The sequence below is a fragment of the Salvia splendens genome, chromosome 7, assembly GCF_004379255.2.
Source record: "Salvia splendens isolate huo1 chromosome 7, SspV2, whole genome shotgun sequence".
NCBI classification, from domain to species: Eukaryota; Viridiplantae; Streptophyta; class Magnoliopsida; order Lamiales; family Lamiaceae; genus Salvia; species Salvia splendens.
In genome coordinates this window covers 29,712,634-29,733,160 of record NC_056038.1, presented here as the reverse complement: position 1 = coordinate 29,733,160, position 20,527 = coordinate 29,712,634, and the positions used below count along the sequence as shown (strand labels likewise).

At 40.6% G+C, this 20,527-nt stretch overlaps 2 protein-coding genes and 1 non-coding gene across 3 annotated transcripts; 1 reads left to right on the top strand and 2 right to left on the bottom strand.

The window, feature by feature from the left end:
• The first annotated feature begins 1,853 nt into the window (after positions 1-1,853).
• Positions 1,854-7,739, top strand: LOC121811166 (mannan endo-1,4-beta-mannosidase 6-like). Its single transcript, XM_042211963.1, has 7 exons — positions 1,854-2,120; positions 4,819-5,064; positions 5,226-5,423; positions 5,524-5,646; positions 5,878-6,089; positions 6,205-6,614; positions 6,942-7,739. The coding sequence occupies exons 1-6, from the start codon at positions 1,986-1,988 to the stop codon at positions 6,611-6,613; spliced, it is 1,323 nt and encodes a 440-aa protein (XP_042067897.1). The 5' UTR covers positions 1,854-1,985; the 3' UTR covers position 6,614; positions 6,942-7,739.
• A 559-nt stretch (positions 7,740-8,298) lies between these two features.
• Positions 8,299-9,705, bottom strand: LOC121811626 (acyl-CoA--sterol O-acyltransferase 1-like). Its single transcript, XM_042212501.1, has one exon. It carries the CDS (start codon positions 9,593-9,595, stop codon positions 8,504-8,506), a length of 1,092 nt encoding a protein of 363 aa, XP_042068435.1. The 5' UTR covers positions 9,596-9,705; the 3' UTR covers positions 8,299-8,503.
• A 3,968-nt stretch (positions 9,706-13,673) lies between these two features.
• On the bottom strand, positions 13,674-13,780 carry LOC121742806. Its single transcript, XR_006038142.1, has one exon. It is a non-coding gene; the product is annotated as a small nucleolar RNA R71 (small nucleolar RNA).
• Between the last annotated feature and the right edge of the window lie 6,747 nt (positions 13,781-20,527).

The window sequence follows — 20,527 nt, the reverse complement described above, 5'->3', positions numbered from 1 at the left end:
TGGGGGATGGAGCTGTTTCGTGGAAGTCAACGAAATAGACGTGTATAGCTCGATCCACCATGGAATCCGAGTTTATCGCTTTAGACAAAGCAGGGGAAGAAGTCGAGTGGCTTAGAAACTTCCTAGAAGATATTCCATGTTGGAAGAAGCCAATACCAACAGTAGTGATACACTGTGATAGTCAAGCGACAATAGGGAGAGCACATAGTGACTTATACAATGGTAAGTCTCGACATATTCGTCGGCGACATAATACCGTAAGACAGTTGATCACAAGTGGTGTTATCGCAGTTGACTATGTGAGGTCAGTGGATAACTTAGCGGATCCGTTAACGAAGAGTTTAAACCATGATCAATTACATAAATTGCTAATAGGAATGAGACTGAAAACCACATCTTAAAAGATGATTGTAGTGGTAACCCAACCATACGATTGGAGATCCCATGAGCTTGGTTCAATGAGAAAACGAAGCTATATGACTCTAGCTGTAACACTCGGAAGATTTTTTATCTTCGCACATTCTTTAGAAGGCATTGAGTGTTGTAACCTGCATGGGGTAAGAGGCTAAGTTTTGACTTTTAATGATTCTTAGAAACCTCGAGGAGGTGGGTATTGCAAGATATTTGGAAAAGAATCACCTATGCAAGTGAAGAAGTGTGGGCCTCTTCAACATGTGAATCACTTGTGAATCCAAAGTGGTGTTCCATGGCCAGTAACGGACACAAACGTGAGAACTGATGAGTTTGTAAATAATATTGTGTCAATATTATTGTCTCGGTATACACTAAGGAGGAATGGTTCAAGGCATCACGTCCACCAGGCCGCCGGTATGTCCGATAGTATTGACTATGGAAAGTTCAAAGCGCCAAGCTACTATTCCAAATGCAATATTGTTTCTCGAGAATTGAGCAAAGAGTCTGCATGCATACATACACGTCTTGTGTTGGTTTGAGCTTGCAGTGCTCTTGCCAATGTGGGGGATTGTAAGAAACGTGTAACATGAGGAAACTTTTGATGTGACCAATCCTTTGGCTTTCCATCTCTTGTAACCACCTTTTGCATAATGGTTTGCTTAATGGTGAATTATTAGCAAGACCTTCCATGTCCTCTTTTGTGCCTATATAAGGGATAGAGTTGTAGAGAGGGAAAACACACCAAGAAATCATCATCTAATCATAATCTATTCTCTCTAGTTCTCTACATCATAGTGTGCATCATAGGAGAATTGTCTAGCTTGATTCTCGGAACTCTATCAAGTTCGCCGGTGCCTAGCGGGTTTGAGGTGCTTCTACACGCTAGGAGGAAGTCGTTTTATCTTTGGGGGAATACGCCATTCCGTGAGCACTAGCCGGGGCGTAATTTGTCTTGCTGAAAGAGGGCATCCCTCGACTCGACTTATTGTTGGTTTGTTTTATTTTATTTTCATTGTAATTTTCATTCTATTTATTATTGTCAGTTTCCTTTCGATTGTAATAGTTAGAGTACCTACCGCATGTACACGACCGAAGAATTTTATCCCATTATTTTTAACAATTTCATCCGGCCAACATACCTGCATACATTACACACCATTCTGTGCCATATCTCCAACAATAAAATGAAGAATTAAAGTTTAGTGGTTTATTTGATGATTTATCACGATAATAATCCAACATATCTTATTTATAATAACAGTAATAGTCATAATTTATGAAGATAAAATTACGGAGGTCAAATTCGCACTTAGCTATTCGCGTGGTTTGATTAAACAAATTGAAGTCGTCGACGATGATGTATGGGTTATTCTAATCTTCCTTGTTAGTTAAAAGGTTAGCATTAAGCAACGGTTTTCTACAGAAATTAAAATTAAAATCACCTCTACCGGCAATTTCAGAGAAAAAAAAATGAAGACGACTTTTAACGTTAATGGCGCAGTCTTCTCTCCCTTAGCTGAAGCTGACGGTATGGCGCCAAAATGTAAGTAAATTAGGTATCAACAACCGCTATGGAATCAAAGTGGAGGCACCAAAAACTGTACCCGATTCTCGGTACGCTTGGCATCTTCTTTCTTCTCTACCTCAATTTCGATTTCCACTTCCCGGTGGTGGTATGGCGGCTGCCGGAGATGGCATTCGTGGGGGTCAATGATACGATCCCCTTAACATCTAGGAAATCTCAATTATTTAGTATCTTTTGATTCACCATATCTTTGTTTTCTTATTCAATAAGTTAGGGTAGTAGTATTCTAGTATTATAAATAGGATCTATTGTTATCATTTTAGGCATTCAATCAATTAATGAAATATTTTCTCCCCCAAATATAACTTGTGTTTTCCAATCCTAATTTTGGATTCCCTCCGCCGATCCTAACTGGACGCCGGAGTATTCTAACAATCGTCGAGTTATCTGCCCGACGGGAGCGACTCCCGCGCACAGAAACTCTGCAATCGTCCGCCGAGCCTGTTGGCCGTCGGAAATTTATCTCCACCGCCGAGCGAACTCGCCGCCGGTGCTTGTTAAGGGAAACACCCTTAACAACTGGTGATTTCATCGTGATCTTACCCTCCCACCATCTTGAACCGAGGCTACACCGCTGCCCGACGGAAAACATTCCGCGCACAGCAACTGCTTTGGTTGTCGAGTCCCGCCTGTCCGCCGAGCTCTAGCCGCCGGACAACTCTACTTCTGCAACGCCCGACGGGAAGGATTCCCGTGTGCCGCGTCGAAGTCAGTCGATCATCATCCACCACAGCCACGCCTCAGTCCGTCAACATGTCATACGACTATCACCGTCGTCAATACGACCCTCCTCAGGTCGCGCAGCAGTTACATCCTTACCAGCTGGTCCGACCACGACGTGCAACCTGCTGGGACCCTCCGGGCAGCCGCGATCCACCAGGTATTCCGCCCTATGATCAGCTGCCACCCAAGTACAAGCGTGAACCCTACGGTCCGCCGCAACCTCACCAAATGGGGTCTATCCAGACACGCCGCTCCACCTGTTAGGATCCTCCCGGTACCCGACCACTACCGATTTTCCAACCTTATGACCCACCACAGTCAAGGCAGCCTTCTTGTTGGGAACCACCGCCCCACCGTGCATCGCAAGGATACTCGGATTATGAACCCATTTCCAGTAAACTAGATCGCGTTTTGGACAAATTGGACAAATTCGATGCTTGGAGAGACGACACAGATCGCCGCTTCGAGAATCTTGAGACCGAACCTTCTTCCGGTTTCGACGACGGCGATGATTGGGATTATGAGGATGTGCGTCGGCAGAGATCAGGAGATAGGGGTTTGCGCGGGAGAAACCCTAGCGGGGGCTTTCGCGAGGGCCGACATGAGGACAGGGCGCGACTCGATAGCAGGGGTCGTAATGGACTGGGATGGACCCCGCAAGGTAACCGCCACCCAAGCCAGCAGTTTGGGGGGTTCGATCAGTCTTATGATCGTACGAAGCCGTGTTGGGATCCGCATCAGCGATATCAGGCCAACACGCAGGGTTTCGACGGACAACAACATGTTAAGATGGAACCACCTCAGGCCGCTACCGGCTCGAGTCAGGCCACAGGTTCAGGGGGTCGCAACGGAGAACGGCCGCGACCCGCGGTGATTCGGGTATCACAAGCGGAAAAGGCTGAACGAGGCCGTCTGGGTTTGTGTTACTATTGCCCCGAGAAGTGGATTATAGGGCATGTGTGCAAGCAAAGATTGCTCTGCTACGCTGGTGAGGATGAGGAGAATATTGATGATGATAATCTAGTTGAGGATGTTCCCGACAACGTTGCTCACAATGGGGGTGCTAATCTTGTTGTACCAAATGACGAGTCCCTAGAAGAGATCGTTGAGACCGACAATACGCCGCTACAAGTGCTCGTCGGGGTATATGATGAGAAGATTGGTGAAGAGGATGAGACATTGCTAGAAGATAAAGAGGAGCATTGTGAAAACTTGGGCAGTATACTTTTTATGGATTCTAAATCCGAGACAGAAGTGGAAGATGTATGTGGCGATGATGCTTCTAATTCGGATACTACTGGTGTATCGATTTCGTCTATTGCCTTGCTGGGTGAAAAACATGGAGTTGAGGAGGATAGAGCTGTAAGTCCGGCAGACTACCAGGTTTCAGCTTCTAAAGAAATATATTGGTCGTGCAGCTCCGATGTGAATAGCATCCTCTCAACATCGCCTCTGTCTGCTGCTACATTATTGTCAGATGTCGACGGGGATTTCAAGTGTTTGCTGCAGGGACATACACAGGACGAGTGGGACATCTGCTTGGTAAACAATCATTCCGTGCAAGAATATAAAGGGAGACATGCCGCTGTTCGATACGTGTTTGATCCAGGAGGAGACGCCTTGCTAAAGCTTTTGCTTTCAACTCTCGTCAATGGTTCGTGGTTCCCACCTTGAGGACAAGGTGAATTTCAACCGTGGGTGAGTTGATACGATCCCCTTAACATCTAGGAAATCTCAATTATTTAGTATCTTTTGATTCACCATATCTTTGTTTTCTTATTCAATAAGTTAGGGTAGTAGTATTCTAGTATTATAAATAGGATCTATTGTTATCATTTTAGGCATTCAATCAATTAATGAAATATTTTCTCCCTCAAATATAACTTGTGTTTTCCAATCCTAATTTTGGATTCCCTCCGCCGATCCTAACTGGACGCCGGAGTATTCTAACAATCGTCGAGTTATCTGCCCGACGGGAGCGACTCCCGCGCACAGAAACTCTGCAATCGTCCGCCGAGCCTGTTGGCAGCCGGAAATTTATCTCCACCGCCGAGCGAACTAGCCGCCGGTGCTTGTTAAGGGAAACACCCTTAACAGTCAACCGCACCAGATTCGTGCTCCTCCATGAGGGGAGGCAGGAGGACTTTTATGTGAACGGCTGGAATTCGTACTGGTTGATGCAGGAGAGCGTGCGGGCCCCATCCAGGCGCAGGGTTGCTGAGATGCTCAATCGAGGGGCTCGAATGGGGCTCACCGTTTGCCGCACTTGGGCTTTCAGCGACGGACCCTTTCCTAATGCTCTTCAGCTCCGCCCTGCCGTCTTTGATCCAACACTCTTCAAGGTTTCATCTTCTTCTTCATTTTTGCCATTAATTAAATCTTAATTCAGTTAATCAAAACTTCAATTACAACTTGTTAATCAGTATCATGATTGAATTAGGTCAAAATGTATTATGTGTAGAAGGTGAATGTTTGAGATGTGACGTTTAATTTGTGGTTTCAGGCGTTAGACTATGTATTAGTTGAAGCGAGAAAGCAGGGGATAAGAGTAATCCTGAGCCTTGTGAACAATTTGAATGCATATGGTGGGAAAGCGCAGTATGTGCGTTGGGCAAGAGAAGCTGGAATCAACGTCTCTTCTTCTACCGACTCATTTTTCTCTCACCCAATTATCAAAGGTTACTACAAGGCCTATGTTAAGGTATTCTTCTCTTAAAATCTTCTTCAAGTGAACCTCATTTGAGAAATATATATGTAAGCACATAACATGGAATGCATAATCTTTTATCAACTGTTGTTAGGCAATTTTATCTAGAAAGAATTACTTCAGTGGAGTCAAATATTCAGATGAACCATCCATAGTTGCCTGGGAACTTATCAACGAGCCTAGATGTGAATCCATGTCCTGCACCTCTGATCTTCAGGTAACGGCGTTTTTTTGAAGTATCGGTTCTCTTCCATCTTGGTGGAAATTTAGGCTCATCGTGGTGGTTGATTAAGCAATTATGTGTGTAACCCATAACAAGCATTTGTTAAAGCGTTTTGACCAGAATAGTTAAGCATCTTTTGCCACTATTGATGTAATCTAGATACAGTTGATCCTCATTTAGCTAATAGCTACATGCCAGAGCTTGATTTGGTTATATTCTGCACAGGCTTGGATTGCAGAGATGGCTGCTTATGTCAAAAGTTTGGACCAAAAACATCTAGTAACGGTTGGACTCGAAGGGTTTTATAGTCTGAAATCAAATGATAGCCACAGAGCAAATCCAGGGAAGTGGGCAGCGATGCTTGGATCAGACTTTGTAAACAATTCTGCCATCAAAGACATAGATTTTGCCTCAGTCCATGCATACCCTCACAGCTGGTTTGTAACTCACACAACCTCTGTCATTTCTGTACTCAATTAAGATGTTTCTTGTAAACCTAAATCTGCAATATAGCCCTCTGAATACGCAGTATTATTGATTGTAATGTTGTTGGATCCCAGAGGCAGATTTAGAAGCAAAAGTGAAGTACCTTTCAAGATGGGTAGATGCTCATATAAGTGATGGTGAAAATGTGTTGAAGAAGGCGGTTCTTTTCACAGAAGTGGGGGCGCCTTTGAGTAATGAGATTGGAGGAGTACATGACAGAGAAACCATATTGAAGACCGTCTACAACAAAATCTACGAGTCTGCTGAGAAAAGAGAAGCAGGTGCTGGGGTTCTAATTTGGCAGTTGTTGGTTCAAGGAGTTGATGAATACAGAGACAAATTTTCCTTCATAGCGTGGAAGTATCCCTCGACCTATAAACTGATCTTGGAGCAATCATGCAGGCTGAAGAACGTGTCTTCGGAGGTGTATACAAGGAACAAGAAAGATCCATGTTTCAGCCACATGAGCAGATAAAGTTAGTAGATTTAGATAAGCCAATATTTTCTCACTTCCAAATTCAATGATAAAAATTTCAGAAAACGTTGAGGCTAATCTATTTGGTGAAGAAGCACAGAGATAATGTGTAGATTTGAAGGTTGAGAAACAAGAATTTATGTCAATGCTGCTGCTGTTAAGAATTTATGTCAATCTGTTTTCATTCTTACACCAGAATTAAGCTTGTTTTTGTTCTTTAATTTTTTGTACAGACCAGGCAAGTTTTTGGTGATTCTGTTTGTGTAAGTTTATAATCATTGTACTCAGAAAACATTGACTATAGCAATGATAAAATTGTTGTCTACAGGGCTGCGATCGAGGCCCACTTTTGTGCCCAGTACCAGGCTTGTGCTGTGTAGGATGGGATAAAATATAGTGGATTTTATACCACCCGAGGCCACATTAGTTCCAAAAGTCTTGCTATGATGTTGAGAGGTAAGGGTGATCGAACGGGTGGTCAGTGTCGATCCCTTGTAAGGTTTGAGCCAATGCCACTAGTGATATCAAGAAGGAATTTAGCATCTGGGAAGCATGTGCTTGAAAGTTACTGTCAAGAATTAATAAAAGTGACAACTTTAGAGCATAGTGTTTGAGGAAAGGTAGGTCAATGTTGAGGGAGGCACTGTATTGGTCACATCCTTTGTTGGGCTTTTGGAGCTTAAATGATAACAAATTGTAGGGGAGAGACATGGGTTGGAGAGTGGGCCACTGTCAAACAACAACAAGTGTAGAATGTTGAATGAGGTTACCTTACCCATTGTTAACAAAGCAGTTGGAATATTAAAAATGAGAGCCTAAGAATGTAGTGCAGGCAAGATCATCAATTATTGATCTCTTCCTTTATGTGGGTTGAAGGGCATGATTCAGGTAAGTATGCTACCTAACCATTATGTGGATTGCACATATACTTAGTAATTCAAATTTCAATCATGTTTTAATATATTGTTTTATTAGTTTTTATCAGTGTCTTGTATGAAACTGTAATCAGTACTCTTTCTATTTAGCCTAAAAATTTGCTTAATTAGGAATTCATAACCAAACAACACGCAACACTTAGTTATCATATTCATTCAAAGTGTGTTGACTGCAAATGCTCGAGAAATTGGGAGTCCTCTAAGTGTTGACTATTGAGTTGCTGTCATCCCCACCAAAACATGAAAAGTCAGTCCATTCATATCTTCCACTGAGAAAATAGTATGTCCACATATATTACTTTCACCGGTTGCAAACATCGAGTAGAATTTTTGTCCCTTCTGAATAACTATTTACTCTTCAGTCGCCATCATGTTTACACAATATAATTCTCATTTATGTATGCAGTTTAATACTCCATAATTGTCTCCAATAAGATCTTAAACTACCATTGAACGCATTTGATTACTTATATATAACTTCTTTGGATTTGGAAATTAATTATATGTCTTTTCAAAATCAAAGTTATCTTTATTAATTTCAATCATATCTTTGAAACTTAAAGGGGAAAAGAATTATCATTGAGTTTATTTTTACGTAAAATTTTAATTAGATAATCCTAATTACATTTTTTAAGGGATCTGCAAAGGTCCAAATTAAAAATGAGAGATAACAAAGAACTAGACATGCATCCGACATTATAATAAAGCAATATCAACAAAAGTGATGATAACGTGCAATTAGTCAGTGACTTGATTATTCAACTAATTAATCAGTGGCCTCTTATTATGTTTTCACAAGATATAAATAACATAACATAAGTAATATAGCTAAGATATTTCGCTATTTCATGTGAGATATATGTCAACTTTAGTTTTCCAAGCTAGTGCTAGAATCATTGCTACTAATTTTTTAAAAAAAGAGCATTAGGAGAGAGAGAAACGGAAAATGTGGGGTCTACGGATTGAGTGTGAAAGTGAGAGCTCTAACGACATCCTTGATAAAATCGGCGACGGCTGCCACCTCAGCAAGCCCCCTCTCATCCCCTTTACACCGCATCAGCGGCGGGAAAAACAGCCACAACGCCGTCACCAACACGAATGCAACGGTCAGCACCTTCGCCACCGGCGCAGGCAAGTTCCACCTGCCATCAACCACCTTCTTCACAACAATCTCGGCCGCCAAACTGAAGCCGTGCAGAAGGAAAAACAAAGAGATCTCCCACGTGGGCCTCACGCGGCCCAAATAGAAGAATATAAGCTCGTGCATAACTCCCGAAACAGCGAAGGTCGACACCACAGCTGGCAGCGGGGCCCACTCCCTCCCCACGACCCCCGCCGACCACCCCAGCACGGGAAGGTATACCGTGGGGCGCAGTATACGCGTTACCATGAGGTTCCATCGCCTCCCCCAGAAATCCTGCAGCGACGTCGACAGGTACGGCTCGTTGAATTGCGGCTCCAGCTCCGCCCCCACCAACCCCCGCGCCATAGCCGCCGCGATCGCCAGTATCAGCTCCAAGCATAGATACACGTGGCAACTGTATATCGCCTTTATCAATTTGGGGTGGATGCGATCGTCGTACTCGTACACCTTCAGCAGTAGAACAAACAAAGCCCCCTTCACACTGTAATTAATTAACAGCGATCTCTGCATTCTTCCCGTGTCTTTCTTATATAAATCGTCTCGACGGAGCTTGATTGGGAGACAAGCAACGGCTAGGAATCTCGGGAGGGAGAGAGGGGGAGTGGCGGAGAGAGGGCCTTGGTGGAAGGCGAGCATGAGGAGTTTGAAGGTTGCGAGCCAGGCGAGGAAGAAGCCGGTGGTGCCGACCAAGTGCACGGAGTGGAGCTCGAGAGGGAGGAAGATGAAGAGGCACACCACCGGAAGGAACGCGGCCAGCCTGGCGACGGAGCTCCGCAGCATCTTGGCGGCGATGTAACAATAGGTTAGAGATAGATAAGCGGAGAGCCATACCTTGATGAAACTTGTGATTTCTCCTTCCATCCAATATTTTAGCACCTTCTTCAGCTCTCCCCCCATTTCCATTTGACCTCCCTTTTTTTTGGTTGGATGAGAAGGATTTGTGTGTATCAGAATGTTCGTTCGTATTTATAACATTTGAAAAAGGAATTATGCATACCGAATGATGACATGTGATGAGAATATTTGACTTGTGAGATCGAGGAGAGGAAGCATAGCTTCGTGTTACTATAACTTTACATATCTATTGATATAGTGTTATCACCGTGCTACGCACGAGCCAAATAATTTTTAAAAAAAATACACTTAAAAGGAATTAAATCAAATTAAAAAATATATAGAAAAAATATAAAAATTATTGCAAATCAAGAATAGAAACTATTTAAAGCAAATCAAGAATAGAAACTATTTAAAGTTTGTATTCATAAGATTATAAAGATTTAAAAAACATACTTCTACATCTATCAATCTATAACTAAAATGCAATCTGCCGGAATCTATTTATAACTTCTACAAATATGTATATTGCATTTTAGTGTTTACAATATTGCATATTTCGTGCCACGTGGCAGCACGAGATTAGATGTACGTTGCAACTTTAAAATTAGTTAGCATATTAGTATATCCCTATATTGATAAGAATATAAACTAATATGAGTGTAGTAATATTGAATAAAAGAAATAACAAAATAGAAAATGTATGGTTTTGTTGACTTAATCTGTTATGATATATGTATAAAGGATTAAAAATAAAATACAAATACCAAAACTATGTTTGTTACTAACATTTATGGTTTTGTAGACTTAATCTGTTAAATAATTTTAAAAAGGGATATTGTCACCTTATATCATGCAACTTTCAAAAAGTTGGATTTTTTCTACGAACTATGAAATTGACAAATAATATCACGAATTTTACCTCGAGTTTGTTATTTCACAACAATGAAAAAATTTCGGCTATATTAATAGATTCAAGAACAAATTTGGAGGGTGTGCTTCAAGAAAAACTATTCTCAAAGATTGAAAATTTTGAAACTCTCGATGTTGTTGTCGAGAAATTACGAAAAAAATCCGTGTCATGATATTATTTTTTGGAATTTTTTCATTGGTGTAACAAACTCGGGTAAAGTTCATGATATTATTTGCTAATTTCAATGTTCGTGGGAAAAACCCAACTTTTTAAAAGTTGTATGATATTAGGTGCCAATATCCCTTTTAAAAAATGATATCCATATAGATATAATCTTAGGCAAATTGTTCTAAACTAATGTTTATGGAGTATAATGCAGAGATAATTAAAAGAAGCTTAGCATTGAAAATTGAAGATTAGAAAAAAAATACTACTTCTGCATAATCAAAATACAAAAATGGGTTAAAAATAAAGTAATTAATGGTGTGCAGCAACTAATATTTTTGGGAATAGAAACATATAGTATGTATCATTATTTCTGTGGGAAAGGTAAAATAAATTTCGTAGCATTTAAATCTTAATATTTTACAATATGCAAGATAAAACTAAATTTTAACCATACTACTCAGCCCAATCTAAAGCCCAAATATTATACAAATTAATATACCAAACCCTAATATTTTTCAAACCCTACACCAACAAGATCGGGGCACCCAATTTTATCTCCCTTTCTCTCTCTAGCCGGCGCCGCCAAGACGACCACCGCCGCTTCTGCCTCGCCGACATTCCTTCCTGATGCGAAGCATATTTTCTATATTTTTCCCCTTAGACTACACATTTTTATGTAAATTATGACTCATCAAATCGTGTTTTCATCGAAGTTTAAGATGTAAAAAAAAGCTGGCTGGAGCTCACTTAAACATTCCATCAAACACTTGGTGTGCTATGTAAAAGACAAGGACAGAATCCTCTTTGAGGCATTTCATCAAACACTTGGGGTGCATTTCGTTTTAACTCAAAATTCAGCACAGTAGTAGCGTGGAGGACAGAAATCCACCGAAAATGACACCCAATGCTCCGAAATGAATCACTATCTGCCGTTACACTCAGCAAAGCTACTTACCCGCCCGGGCATACATCGCAACGCCCGTCCGGGCTGATTCTCGAAGGCGTGGAGACTCCAGAGCTTACCACCCGCCCGGGTGAGTTTTGCACCAACAAATACACCCGGTCGGGTGAGATTCGAAAGGCATAAGGAGTCTAGAATGGGTGGAATTTCTATCACCCGGTCGGGTGAATTTTTAGTTTCAAAATACACCCGGCCGGGTAGTTCATTTCTAACTGCAAGAGCAGTTTCTGTCGTCAGTTTCTGGGAGGAAATGAGAGATATCTTTATAGCAAATGGATTAATAAAATGGAAAGGGGGTGAAGAGTTGGAGCGGGTGCTAGAGATTTGGGAGAGAGATAAACAGGAAGAAAGAGATTTCAGCAGTCAATCCATTCTCATCCTCTCCTAATTACACCATGGTTTCACTCATTTTGGTTGTGCTTAGTTTAATCATGATAGGCTGAGAGTTCTAGTGTTGATCCAAACATGTAGACGGATAAATTGTTTGTTTGATTTATGCTATGTTCTTCTTTATCTTATGATCGTCTTTATCACAATCTTGTTGCTTGATTCTATTACTTTTGGTGCATCATTAGTAGTAGTTCCATAATCTTATTTAAATGTCTCTTTAACTTTGAAGAAGATAAATCTTTGTGGTAATGATTTGTCAATTAGAATTGTTCAAATGATAATTTGATAATGGATGTCAAGTGCTAATAGTATTTGGTCTTTGAGTCTCGCGCATCCGTAGGATTCTTAGATTAATGAAAGTTAGTTTATAGAATATGTGTTCAGCTTTTCTTAAACTTTTGTATGTCAAGCATGTTCAGTGCTAGTATCGTGAATTAATTCTTAAGTCCTGTAATTCATAAGATAGAATTGAATATTAGTATAAGTCACTGTTGTATCCGTGAATGTTTGGAGTAACAATTTCTTCTCTTCATTCGCCTTGCTCGTTTAACCTTTTGTAATTGTTGTTGCATGATCTTTAATCAAAATCTTCAAACTAAAATACTTTTTATTATGTGTTTTGTTTGTTTTAAAGTTAAACGAACTTACCTTCCCTGTGGATCGACACCTTAAATTACTACACACGAAGCTGTAATCTTGCAGTGAAGTGGTAATATTTGGTTTAATTAATAAAACTTGAGTGCAAAATTAATTTGTTTTGATAGACCTGAATTTATACACCAAGTTTTGGCGCCGTTGCCGGGGAAGGCAATAGACTGTTTAACTTCTAGTTTGTTTTTTTTTGTGTTTTATTTTATTTGATCTTTCTTTTTATTCTGAAGGTACTCACTTCGTGTTCTTGGGGGGTGATATCCATCTACCACGTCTGGACTTGAAGACGAAGGAGTGTATTTTTTTTAGGTGATATTTTTTTGACTCTTAGTTTAGTAATTAGGTAGTTTAGTTTTCACTCAAGCACACACGTTTTATAGGACTTATCCCGAAGTTTTCGAGAGGTCTCGCTTTCGGTAATAGTGAAATATATTGTGTTCTGTGCTTTGTTTCTTCTCTGTTGTGTAGGTTTTAATAATAAAAAAAAATTGTGAATGCACACAAGATCACATGGTACACCACCGTTTGGATTACTCTGTTATTAAAGAAAGAGAGGGCCTAGAGGTTCAGCGATTGAGAATTATCCGGACTATCCGAGTCCAATCAGAAGTAACCCACTCTTTGGGTCAAGTGAAGAAGGTGAGGATTGTCAAGAGTCAGACGTTGAATTGATGGCAGAGAATAACAACAATGATGTTCCACCACCTGTGGGAAGGTTTGGCGACACCCTTAGGTTGGGAGTTGAGCACCCGGGGAAGTTTGCCTACGCAAATGATAACGTCAACATTCCACCTCACTACATTAGTTTGGTGAATGGGGGAAATCTTTTTCATGGCCGGGATGATGAAGATCCGATGAGTCATCTTAATGCCTTTTATGAATTGACAAACTCTCATAGACCTCCAAATGTGGAGCATCATCGGATTAAGAGGGCCTTATTTCCTTTCTCATTGAGAGAGAAAGCAAGAGAGTGGTATGACTCATTACCGGGTTACAACATAGCAACATTGCAAGAGTTGAAGTCGATGTTCCTTTTGGAATATAATTCTCCAATGAAGATCGAGAAGTTGAGAGAGAAGATCACATCATTCCGACAAAAATATGATGAGTCTTTTGCGGAAGCATGGAAGAGATTCACAGAAATGCTAAGGAAATGCCCAAGTCATGGTTTAGCTCCGGGGCATGACCTCTTGAAATTTTACAAAGGGCTCAATAATGAAGGCACGGGATTAGTCATTGCAGGTTCAAATGGAAACTTAGATGATCTAACTCATGATGAAGTGAGAGCCTTATTTCAAAGATTGGCAATCAATCAGAGAAATTGGCATAATCTAAGAAGAGCGGCTGAGAAGGCAGAAGATACATTTGGTGCTACCAAGGATGCAGAGAGAGTGACAGCAATAGAGGCCCAATTGGCGGATAATGTCACCCAAATGTCTTCAATGACAAAAGTAGTTAAATCTCTTCAACTGACTCCTCAACCTCAAGCAGTGGTTGTGTTGAAGTGTGTGTTATGCCAAGGCGGACATCATACGGATAAATGTCCAAGTCTTCAAGGACCACCAGTGGAGGATGTGAATTACATTGGTAACAACCGTCAAGGGTTCAACCAAGGTAATCAATACAACAATCAGCAAAATTGGAGGCCTCAACAAACAAACTGGAATCAAGCTGGTCCTAGCAACACTTCAGGTACTTAATGGAGAAACAACACTCAACCTCCGGGTTTTGAGAAGAAGTTATCACATGAGGATCAATTGGGACAAATTTTCTCTTTTATGACTAAAAGTCAAAAGGAGAATGAGAATTTCAAAGATAAAACAGTGGAAAAGTTTGGACAGCTCGAGGCTACAATGAGAAATCTTGAGACTCAGATTGGGCAGCTTGCTACAACATCTCATACAAGAATTCCTACTACCATCGCGAGTAATACAGTGCCCAATCCTAAAGGCAATGAACAGTGTAAGGTAGTAACTTTGAGAAGTGGTCGCGAGTTGGATTCGACACCATTAATAGACGACCAAGGTACTTCCGACATCTCACACACAAGGGCGGATGAGATGTTAGGCTTGCATTCCTCGCATGCAGGGGAAAACGAGGCATGTAAGGGAAGTCCCGAGTTGGTACATGGGGCCCAACATGGTCAAGAACAGGCTGCATCCGGCAGCAAGGAACATGGTGAAGAATCCGATTCTAGTGGAAAGTTTTTAGCAGAAGAGAAAGGAAAGAAGAAAATAGAAATGAAATCAAAGAGAAAAATGATGACAAGTCCGACACATGTTCCTAAAAGCATGTTTAACTTCCCCGATCATATTCCTCCTCCACCATATCCACCCAAGAGGAAGAAAAGGATTCCAAAAGAGAAAAGTTTTGAGTGGATGATGAATGTGATCCGAAAAGTGAATGTGGATGTATCATTAGTGGACCTCTTCACTAATTTTCCCAAGTTCTTCAAGGATATGAAGGCAAACAAGGAGAAACTACAAGATGAGGGGATAGTGGCTTTGAGCATGAATTGCTCACAACTGATTTCAGGAATGATGCCAATGAAGAAGAGGGACCCCGAAAGTTGTGTGATTCCTTGTGAGATCAGCAATACAATCTTCACAAAATGCTTATTAGATCAAGGCTCGGGGATCTCACTTATGGCATTGAAAACTGCACATGCCATTGGACTAGAGGATAGAATGGAGCCTATTGACATTGCTCTACAATTGGCTGATCATTCAATAGTGAAGCCCACTGGAATAGTAGAGGATGTCTTGGTCAAAGTTGACAAGCTTGTCATCCCTGTTGACTTCATAGTCTTGGATATGCCCGAGGACAAAGAGGTACCAATTCTGTTTGGTAGACCATTTCTTGCCACGGGAGATGTATTGCTTGGAGCAAAAGACAACTCTGTCACATTCAAAATTAATGGTGAACAAGTGACCATTAAGGTAGAGAAGACAATGAAGCACCCTAGTGATGCAAAAGCGTGTTTTAGAGTTGATGTCCTCGATAAGTGCATATTTGACAAGATGTGTTGCTCGGCAAGAATAGAAGGAAGTGTATATGACAAAGGGAGCTTGGAGAGAGACTTTGGTTCGACAATGAAAGTAAATTTTGATGAAACAGAAGATTCTCAAGTTGATCAACCAAGTCTCGAAAATGAATGTGTGGTGGATACTTTTGTGGCAGATGTGAAACCTTCAATTGAAGTACCACCAAAGCTAGAATTGAAACCACTCCCAACAAATCTGAAATATGTCTTCCTTGGTGATGATGAAACTTTACCGGTTGTGGTATCGGCTGAGTTGAATAATGAAGAGGAATCCAAGTTAATAGAGCTACCGAAGTCGCACAAGCAAGCCCTAGGATGTCTATAGCCGATATCAAAGGAATTAGCCCCGTAATATGTATGCATAAAATTTTGATGGAAGATGGAGCTAAGCCGGTAAGAGAGAGACAAAGAAGGTTGAACCCACTTATGCAAGAAATGGTGGAAAAAGAAGTGAAGAAACTGTTGAAATTTGGGATGATCTATCCCATATCCGATAGTGAGTGGGTTAGCCCGATGCAATGTGTACCCAAGAAAGGGGGAATAACCGTGACAGTCAATGAAAAGAATGAAGTCTTAGCAACCCGATTGGTAAACTCATGGAGAGTTTGCATGGACTATAGAAGACTGAACAAGGCGACAAGAAAAGATCATTTTCCGTTGCCATTTCTGGATCAGTTGCTTGATAGGATTGCGGGTTATTCTCATTACTGTTTCTTAGATGGATACTCGGTGTATAATTAGATTGCAATTGCCCCGGAAGATCAAGAAAAGACGATATTCACTTGCCCTATTGGTACTTATGCCTTCCGGCGGATGCCTTTTGGTTTGTGCAATGCACCGACTACATTTCAACGTTGCATGATGGCAATATTCTCTGACATGAATGAAGACATTATGGAGATCTTTATGGATAATTTCTCCGTCTTTGGATCATCATTTGACCTTTGTTTAGAAAATTTGAGATGGTTCTTGCAAAGATGTGAAGAATCTAATCTCGTGCTTAATTGGGAAAGTGTCAATTCATGGTCAAAGAAGGCATAGTTTTGGGACACAAGGTGCCTGAGTTGGGATTGGAGATGGATAAGGCTAAGATTGAAGTGATCTCTAAGTTACCTCCCCCAACGAATGTGAAGGACATCCGTAGTTTCCTTGGTCATGCGGGATTCTACTGAAGATTCATAAGAGATTTTTCAAAGATTGCAAAGCCACTTTGCAACTTACTTGAGAAGGATGCCAAGTTCGTCTTTGATGATAAATGCCTTGAGGCATTTGAATTGCTCAAGAAAAAGCTAGTCGAAGCTCCTATTATTATCACACCTGATTGGTCGAAACCATTTGAGTTGATGTGTGATGCTTCGGATTACGCTGTGGGAGCCGTTTTAGGCCAAAGGAGAAACAAGGTTCTACATGCCATCTACTATTCTAGCAAAGTACTCAATGATGCCCAATTGAACTACACCACGAAGGAGAAGGAAATGTTAGCAGTTGTGTATGCTTTTGAGAAGTTTCGTGCATACTTACTTGGCACGAAGGTGGTAGTGTTCACGGACCATTCAGCTATCAAATATTTGATGAATAAGAAAGATGCAAGACCTCGTTTGGTGAGATGGATCCTATTATTACAAGAATTTGATGTGGAAATTAAAGACAAAAAGGGGACCGAGAATTTGGTAGCTGATCATCTTTCTAGACTAGAGGGCTTGGAAGAGACGGAAGATGAGAAAAAGAAAAGGATCAATGAAAAATTTCCCGACGAGCAAGTGTTGCAAGTGGAAGCTTGGGAAACATATGTGCCGTGGTTTTCTAATTTGGCAAACTACCTTGTCACGGGCATTATACCAGAAGGGTTGTCTTCTAACCAAAAGAAAAAAATTTTGGGTGATACCTGCGTGTATGTTTGGGAAGATCCATTTCTCTTCTGTATTTGTAGTGATGGAGTCATTCGAAGGTGTGTTGGAGAGCATGAGCACCTTCAGATTTTGTCTGCTTGCCATGATTCTGAGTATGGCGGCTACTTTTGAGCACGCCGCACTGCATTTAAAGTGCTTCAGTCCGGATTCTTTTGGCCATCTATCTTCAAGGATGCAAAAGCATATGTAGAGAGATGTGACAGTTGCCAAAGAACCGGCAATATCTCGTGGAGAAATGAAATGCCAATGAATAATATTCACGAGGTAGAACTCTTTGATGTTTGGGGAATAGACTTTATGGGACTGTTTTCCAAGTCTAATGGGCAACAATACATTCTTGTAGCTGTTGATTATGTCTCTAAGTGGGTAGAGGCAGTGGCCTCGGCAACCAATGATGCCAAAGTTGTGTTGAAGTTTATCAAGAATCATATTTTTAACCGCTTTGGGACACCACGAGCTATAATCAGTGATGGAGGAACTCATTTTTGCAACAAGTTGTTTGAAAACCTACTAGGAAAATATGGTGTCCAACACAAGGTTGCTACCCCTTATCATCCCCAAACTAGTGATCAAGTTGAAGTCTCTAATCGAGAGATAAAGCGGATGCTTGAGAAAGTTGTAAAGCCGTCTCGAAAGGATTGGGCTCAAAAGCTAGATGATGCTTTGTGGGCATATCTTACGGCATATAAGACTCCAATTGGAACTTCGCCATACAAGTTGGTGTTCGGAAAAGCTTGTCATTTGCCGGTAGAACTTGAGCATAAAGCTTATTGGGCTTTGCAAAAGCTAAATTTGGATTATGATGCTGCAGCCGAGAAGAGAATGTTTGACATGAATGAAATGGATGAGTTTAGGCTTCATGCATATGAGAGAGTTGATCTCTACAAGGAGGATGTTAAGAGGATACATGATGCATCCATTAAGCCTCGTCATTTCCATGAAGGACAGCTGGTCCTTTTATACAACTCTCGGCTGAAACTTTTTCCGGGCAAGCTTAAGTCAAGATAGTGGGGTCCTTATGTGGTGCACAAGGTGTACCCCTATGGTGGTGTTGATATCCGAGATCAGAAAAATGACAATCTTTGGAAGGTGAATGGCCAACGCTTGAAGGCCTACGTTGGAGATGAAAGTGGTATGGAGGCAAGAGAAGTGGCTACACTAGTGGAACCAAAAGTGTAGATCAAGGATGAGGAAAGTCGAGCCAACGACTATAAACAAAGGCGCTGATTGGGAGGCAACCCAAGTTTTTATTTTTCTTTTATTTTTGCTTTCATATGTTGGAGGTTTTGTTTGCTCAATTTTTTCCTCTAACATTTATTTTGAATTGAGTGTTTCTTTTTGTGTGTAGGAGCAACATGGAGATATGACTCACATTGGAGCTTATGAGGAAGCACACCTGCAAAGGAATATACAACCACCCCCCACCCGAATGCACCATGGACATCATGCCAAGTTTGGGGGAGTCTTCTTTTCCCTTTACTTTTTTATGTTCTATTTGCTTGCATTGCAGACAATGAAGCATTCAAGTTTGGGGGGGTTGAGTTTTTATGCATGATGCATGTTTCTTGGGTGTATTGTATGCTAAAGTTTTTTTTTACGGGTGCATGCTTTATCTTCGGCTTTCTGGTTTGGAAATCTTGCTTGATTTTTCTTGATCTTTGAAGCTTAGGATGGATGGAATTTGTGAATGAATTTATTTGAAAGAGTATTTTGTGATTACAACCGGTTTCTTGAGTTGAGGAGAGTATGAAAGTCACATGTCTTGTGGAAATTATCTTGGATCGATTTTCTTTATCGAGTTGTGTGCTTGCATTCATTTGTGTTAATGATATGGGAAGATAAGACACTAGGATGAACTCCATGACCAAATGATCACATGCCTAGTTCAACAAATGATCCCCTAGAAGCCACTTTGAGCTTAAATCTCCATTGTTTGTGTAAATACTTAGCCAATCACTTAGCTACTTAAATAAGCCTCATTTTAGCCTCATCAATAAACCTTGCTACTATTTGGGTGCTAAATACAAGTTTGAGCTTTGTTGTTTGAGTTTTGAGTGTTGGATGGTGTCTTGTAAAAGTGTAGACATTTTGAGACTTGATTTAATCTATACGCGTTGAGAATGAAGTTCTTAGAAAAAAAAGACGACCTCCAAATTTGCAAAAGTCGAGGTTTTTTCAAAAAAAAAAATAAATAAATAAAGTTTGATGAAATAAAGATAGAGCTTCTATTTTTAAGATGTAATCTTGTCTAAGATGATCTCAACTTGGGGGAGTGAAAGTTTGGTTGTAATTCTTATTGGTTGATTCTTTGGAAGGAAGTTGTAGGAGGAAAGAATCTGGCACTCAAATGTGTAGCATTTGAGCTCACTATCTATAGTTATCCTACCTCATCCCTAGCCCCATTACAACCTTTAATTAAGACCTTGGACCTTATTGTTGATACATTGTGGATGTTTGTAAATAGTTTGGTAGAGTTAAAGAAGTTTGATTTGAAATCCGCGAGTCTATGAGATTAGTAATGCTTGACGAGTCAATGCCGACGGTTTGAGTTGTATGATCTTATGCTTGGACTTACTTTGACGTGCACCTTGACTTGAAGTTCTAGGTTGATGGGTGATTGTTCTTGAGAGTGAGAAATCTTGATTGGAAATGTTGGGGGTTTAGATTTTGTCATTCACGTCCCTATTTGATTCTTTGTGATGAAAATTTTTTGTGGGTTAGACTTTGTTGAGTTATTGTGCTTAAAATCAATCTTGCTCGAGGCCGAGCAAGAGCTCAAGTTTGGGGTATTTGATGCGAAACATATTTTCTATATTTTTTCCCTTAGACTACACATTTTTATGTAAATTATGACTCATCAAATCGTGTTTTCATCGAAGTTTAGGATGTAAAAAAAGCTGGCTGGAGCTCACTTAAACATTCCATCAAACACTTGGTGTGTTATGTAAAAGACAAGGACATAATC

Excerpts from the sequence above, each read along its gene's own strand:
- LOC121811626 (XM_042212501.1), bottom strand. The coding sequence starts at position 9,595 with ATGGAAATGGGGGGAGAGCTGAAGAAGGTGCTAAAATATTGGATGGAA.
- LOC121811166 (XM_042211963.1), top strand. The coding sequence starts at position 1,986 with ATGGAATCAAAGTGGAGGCACCAAAAACTGTACCCGATTCTCGGTACG. Across the intron at positions 5,065-5,225 it reads TTGATCCAACACTCTTCAAG|GCGTTAGACTATGTATTAGT; the intron begins GTTTCATCTTCT and ends TTGTGGTTTCAG. Across the intron at positions 5,424-5,523 it reads ACTACAAGGCCTATGTTAAG|GCAATTTTATCTAGAAAGAA; the intron begins GTATTCTTCTCT and ends AACTGTTGTTAG.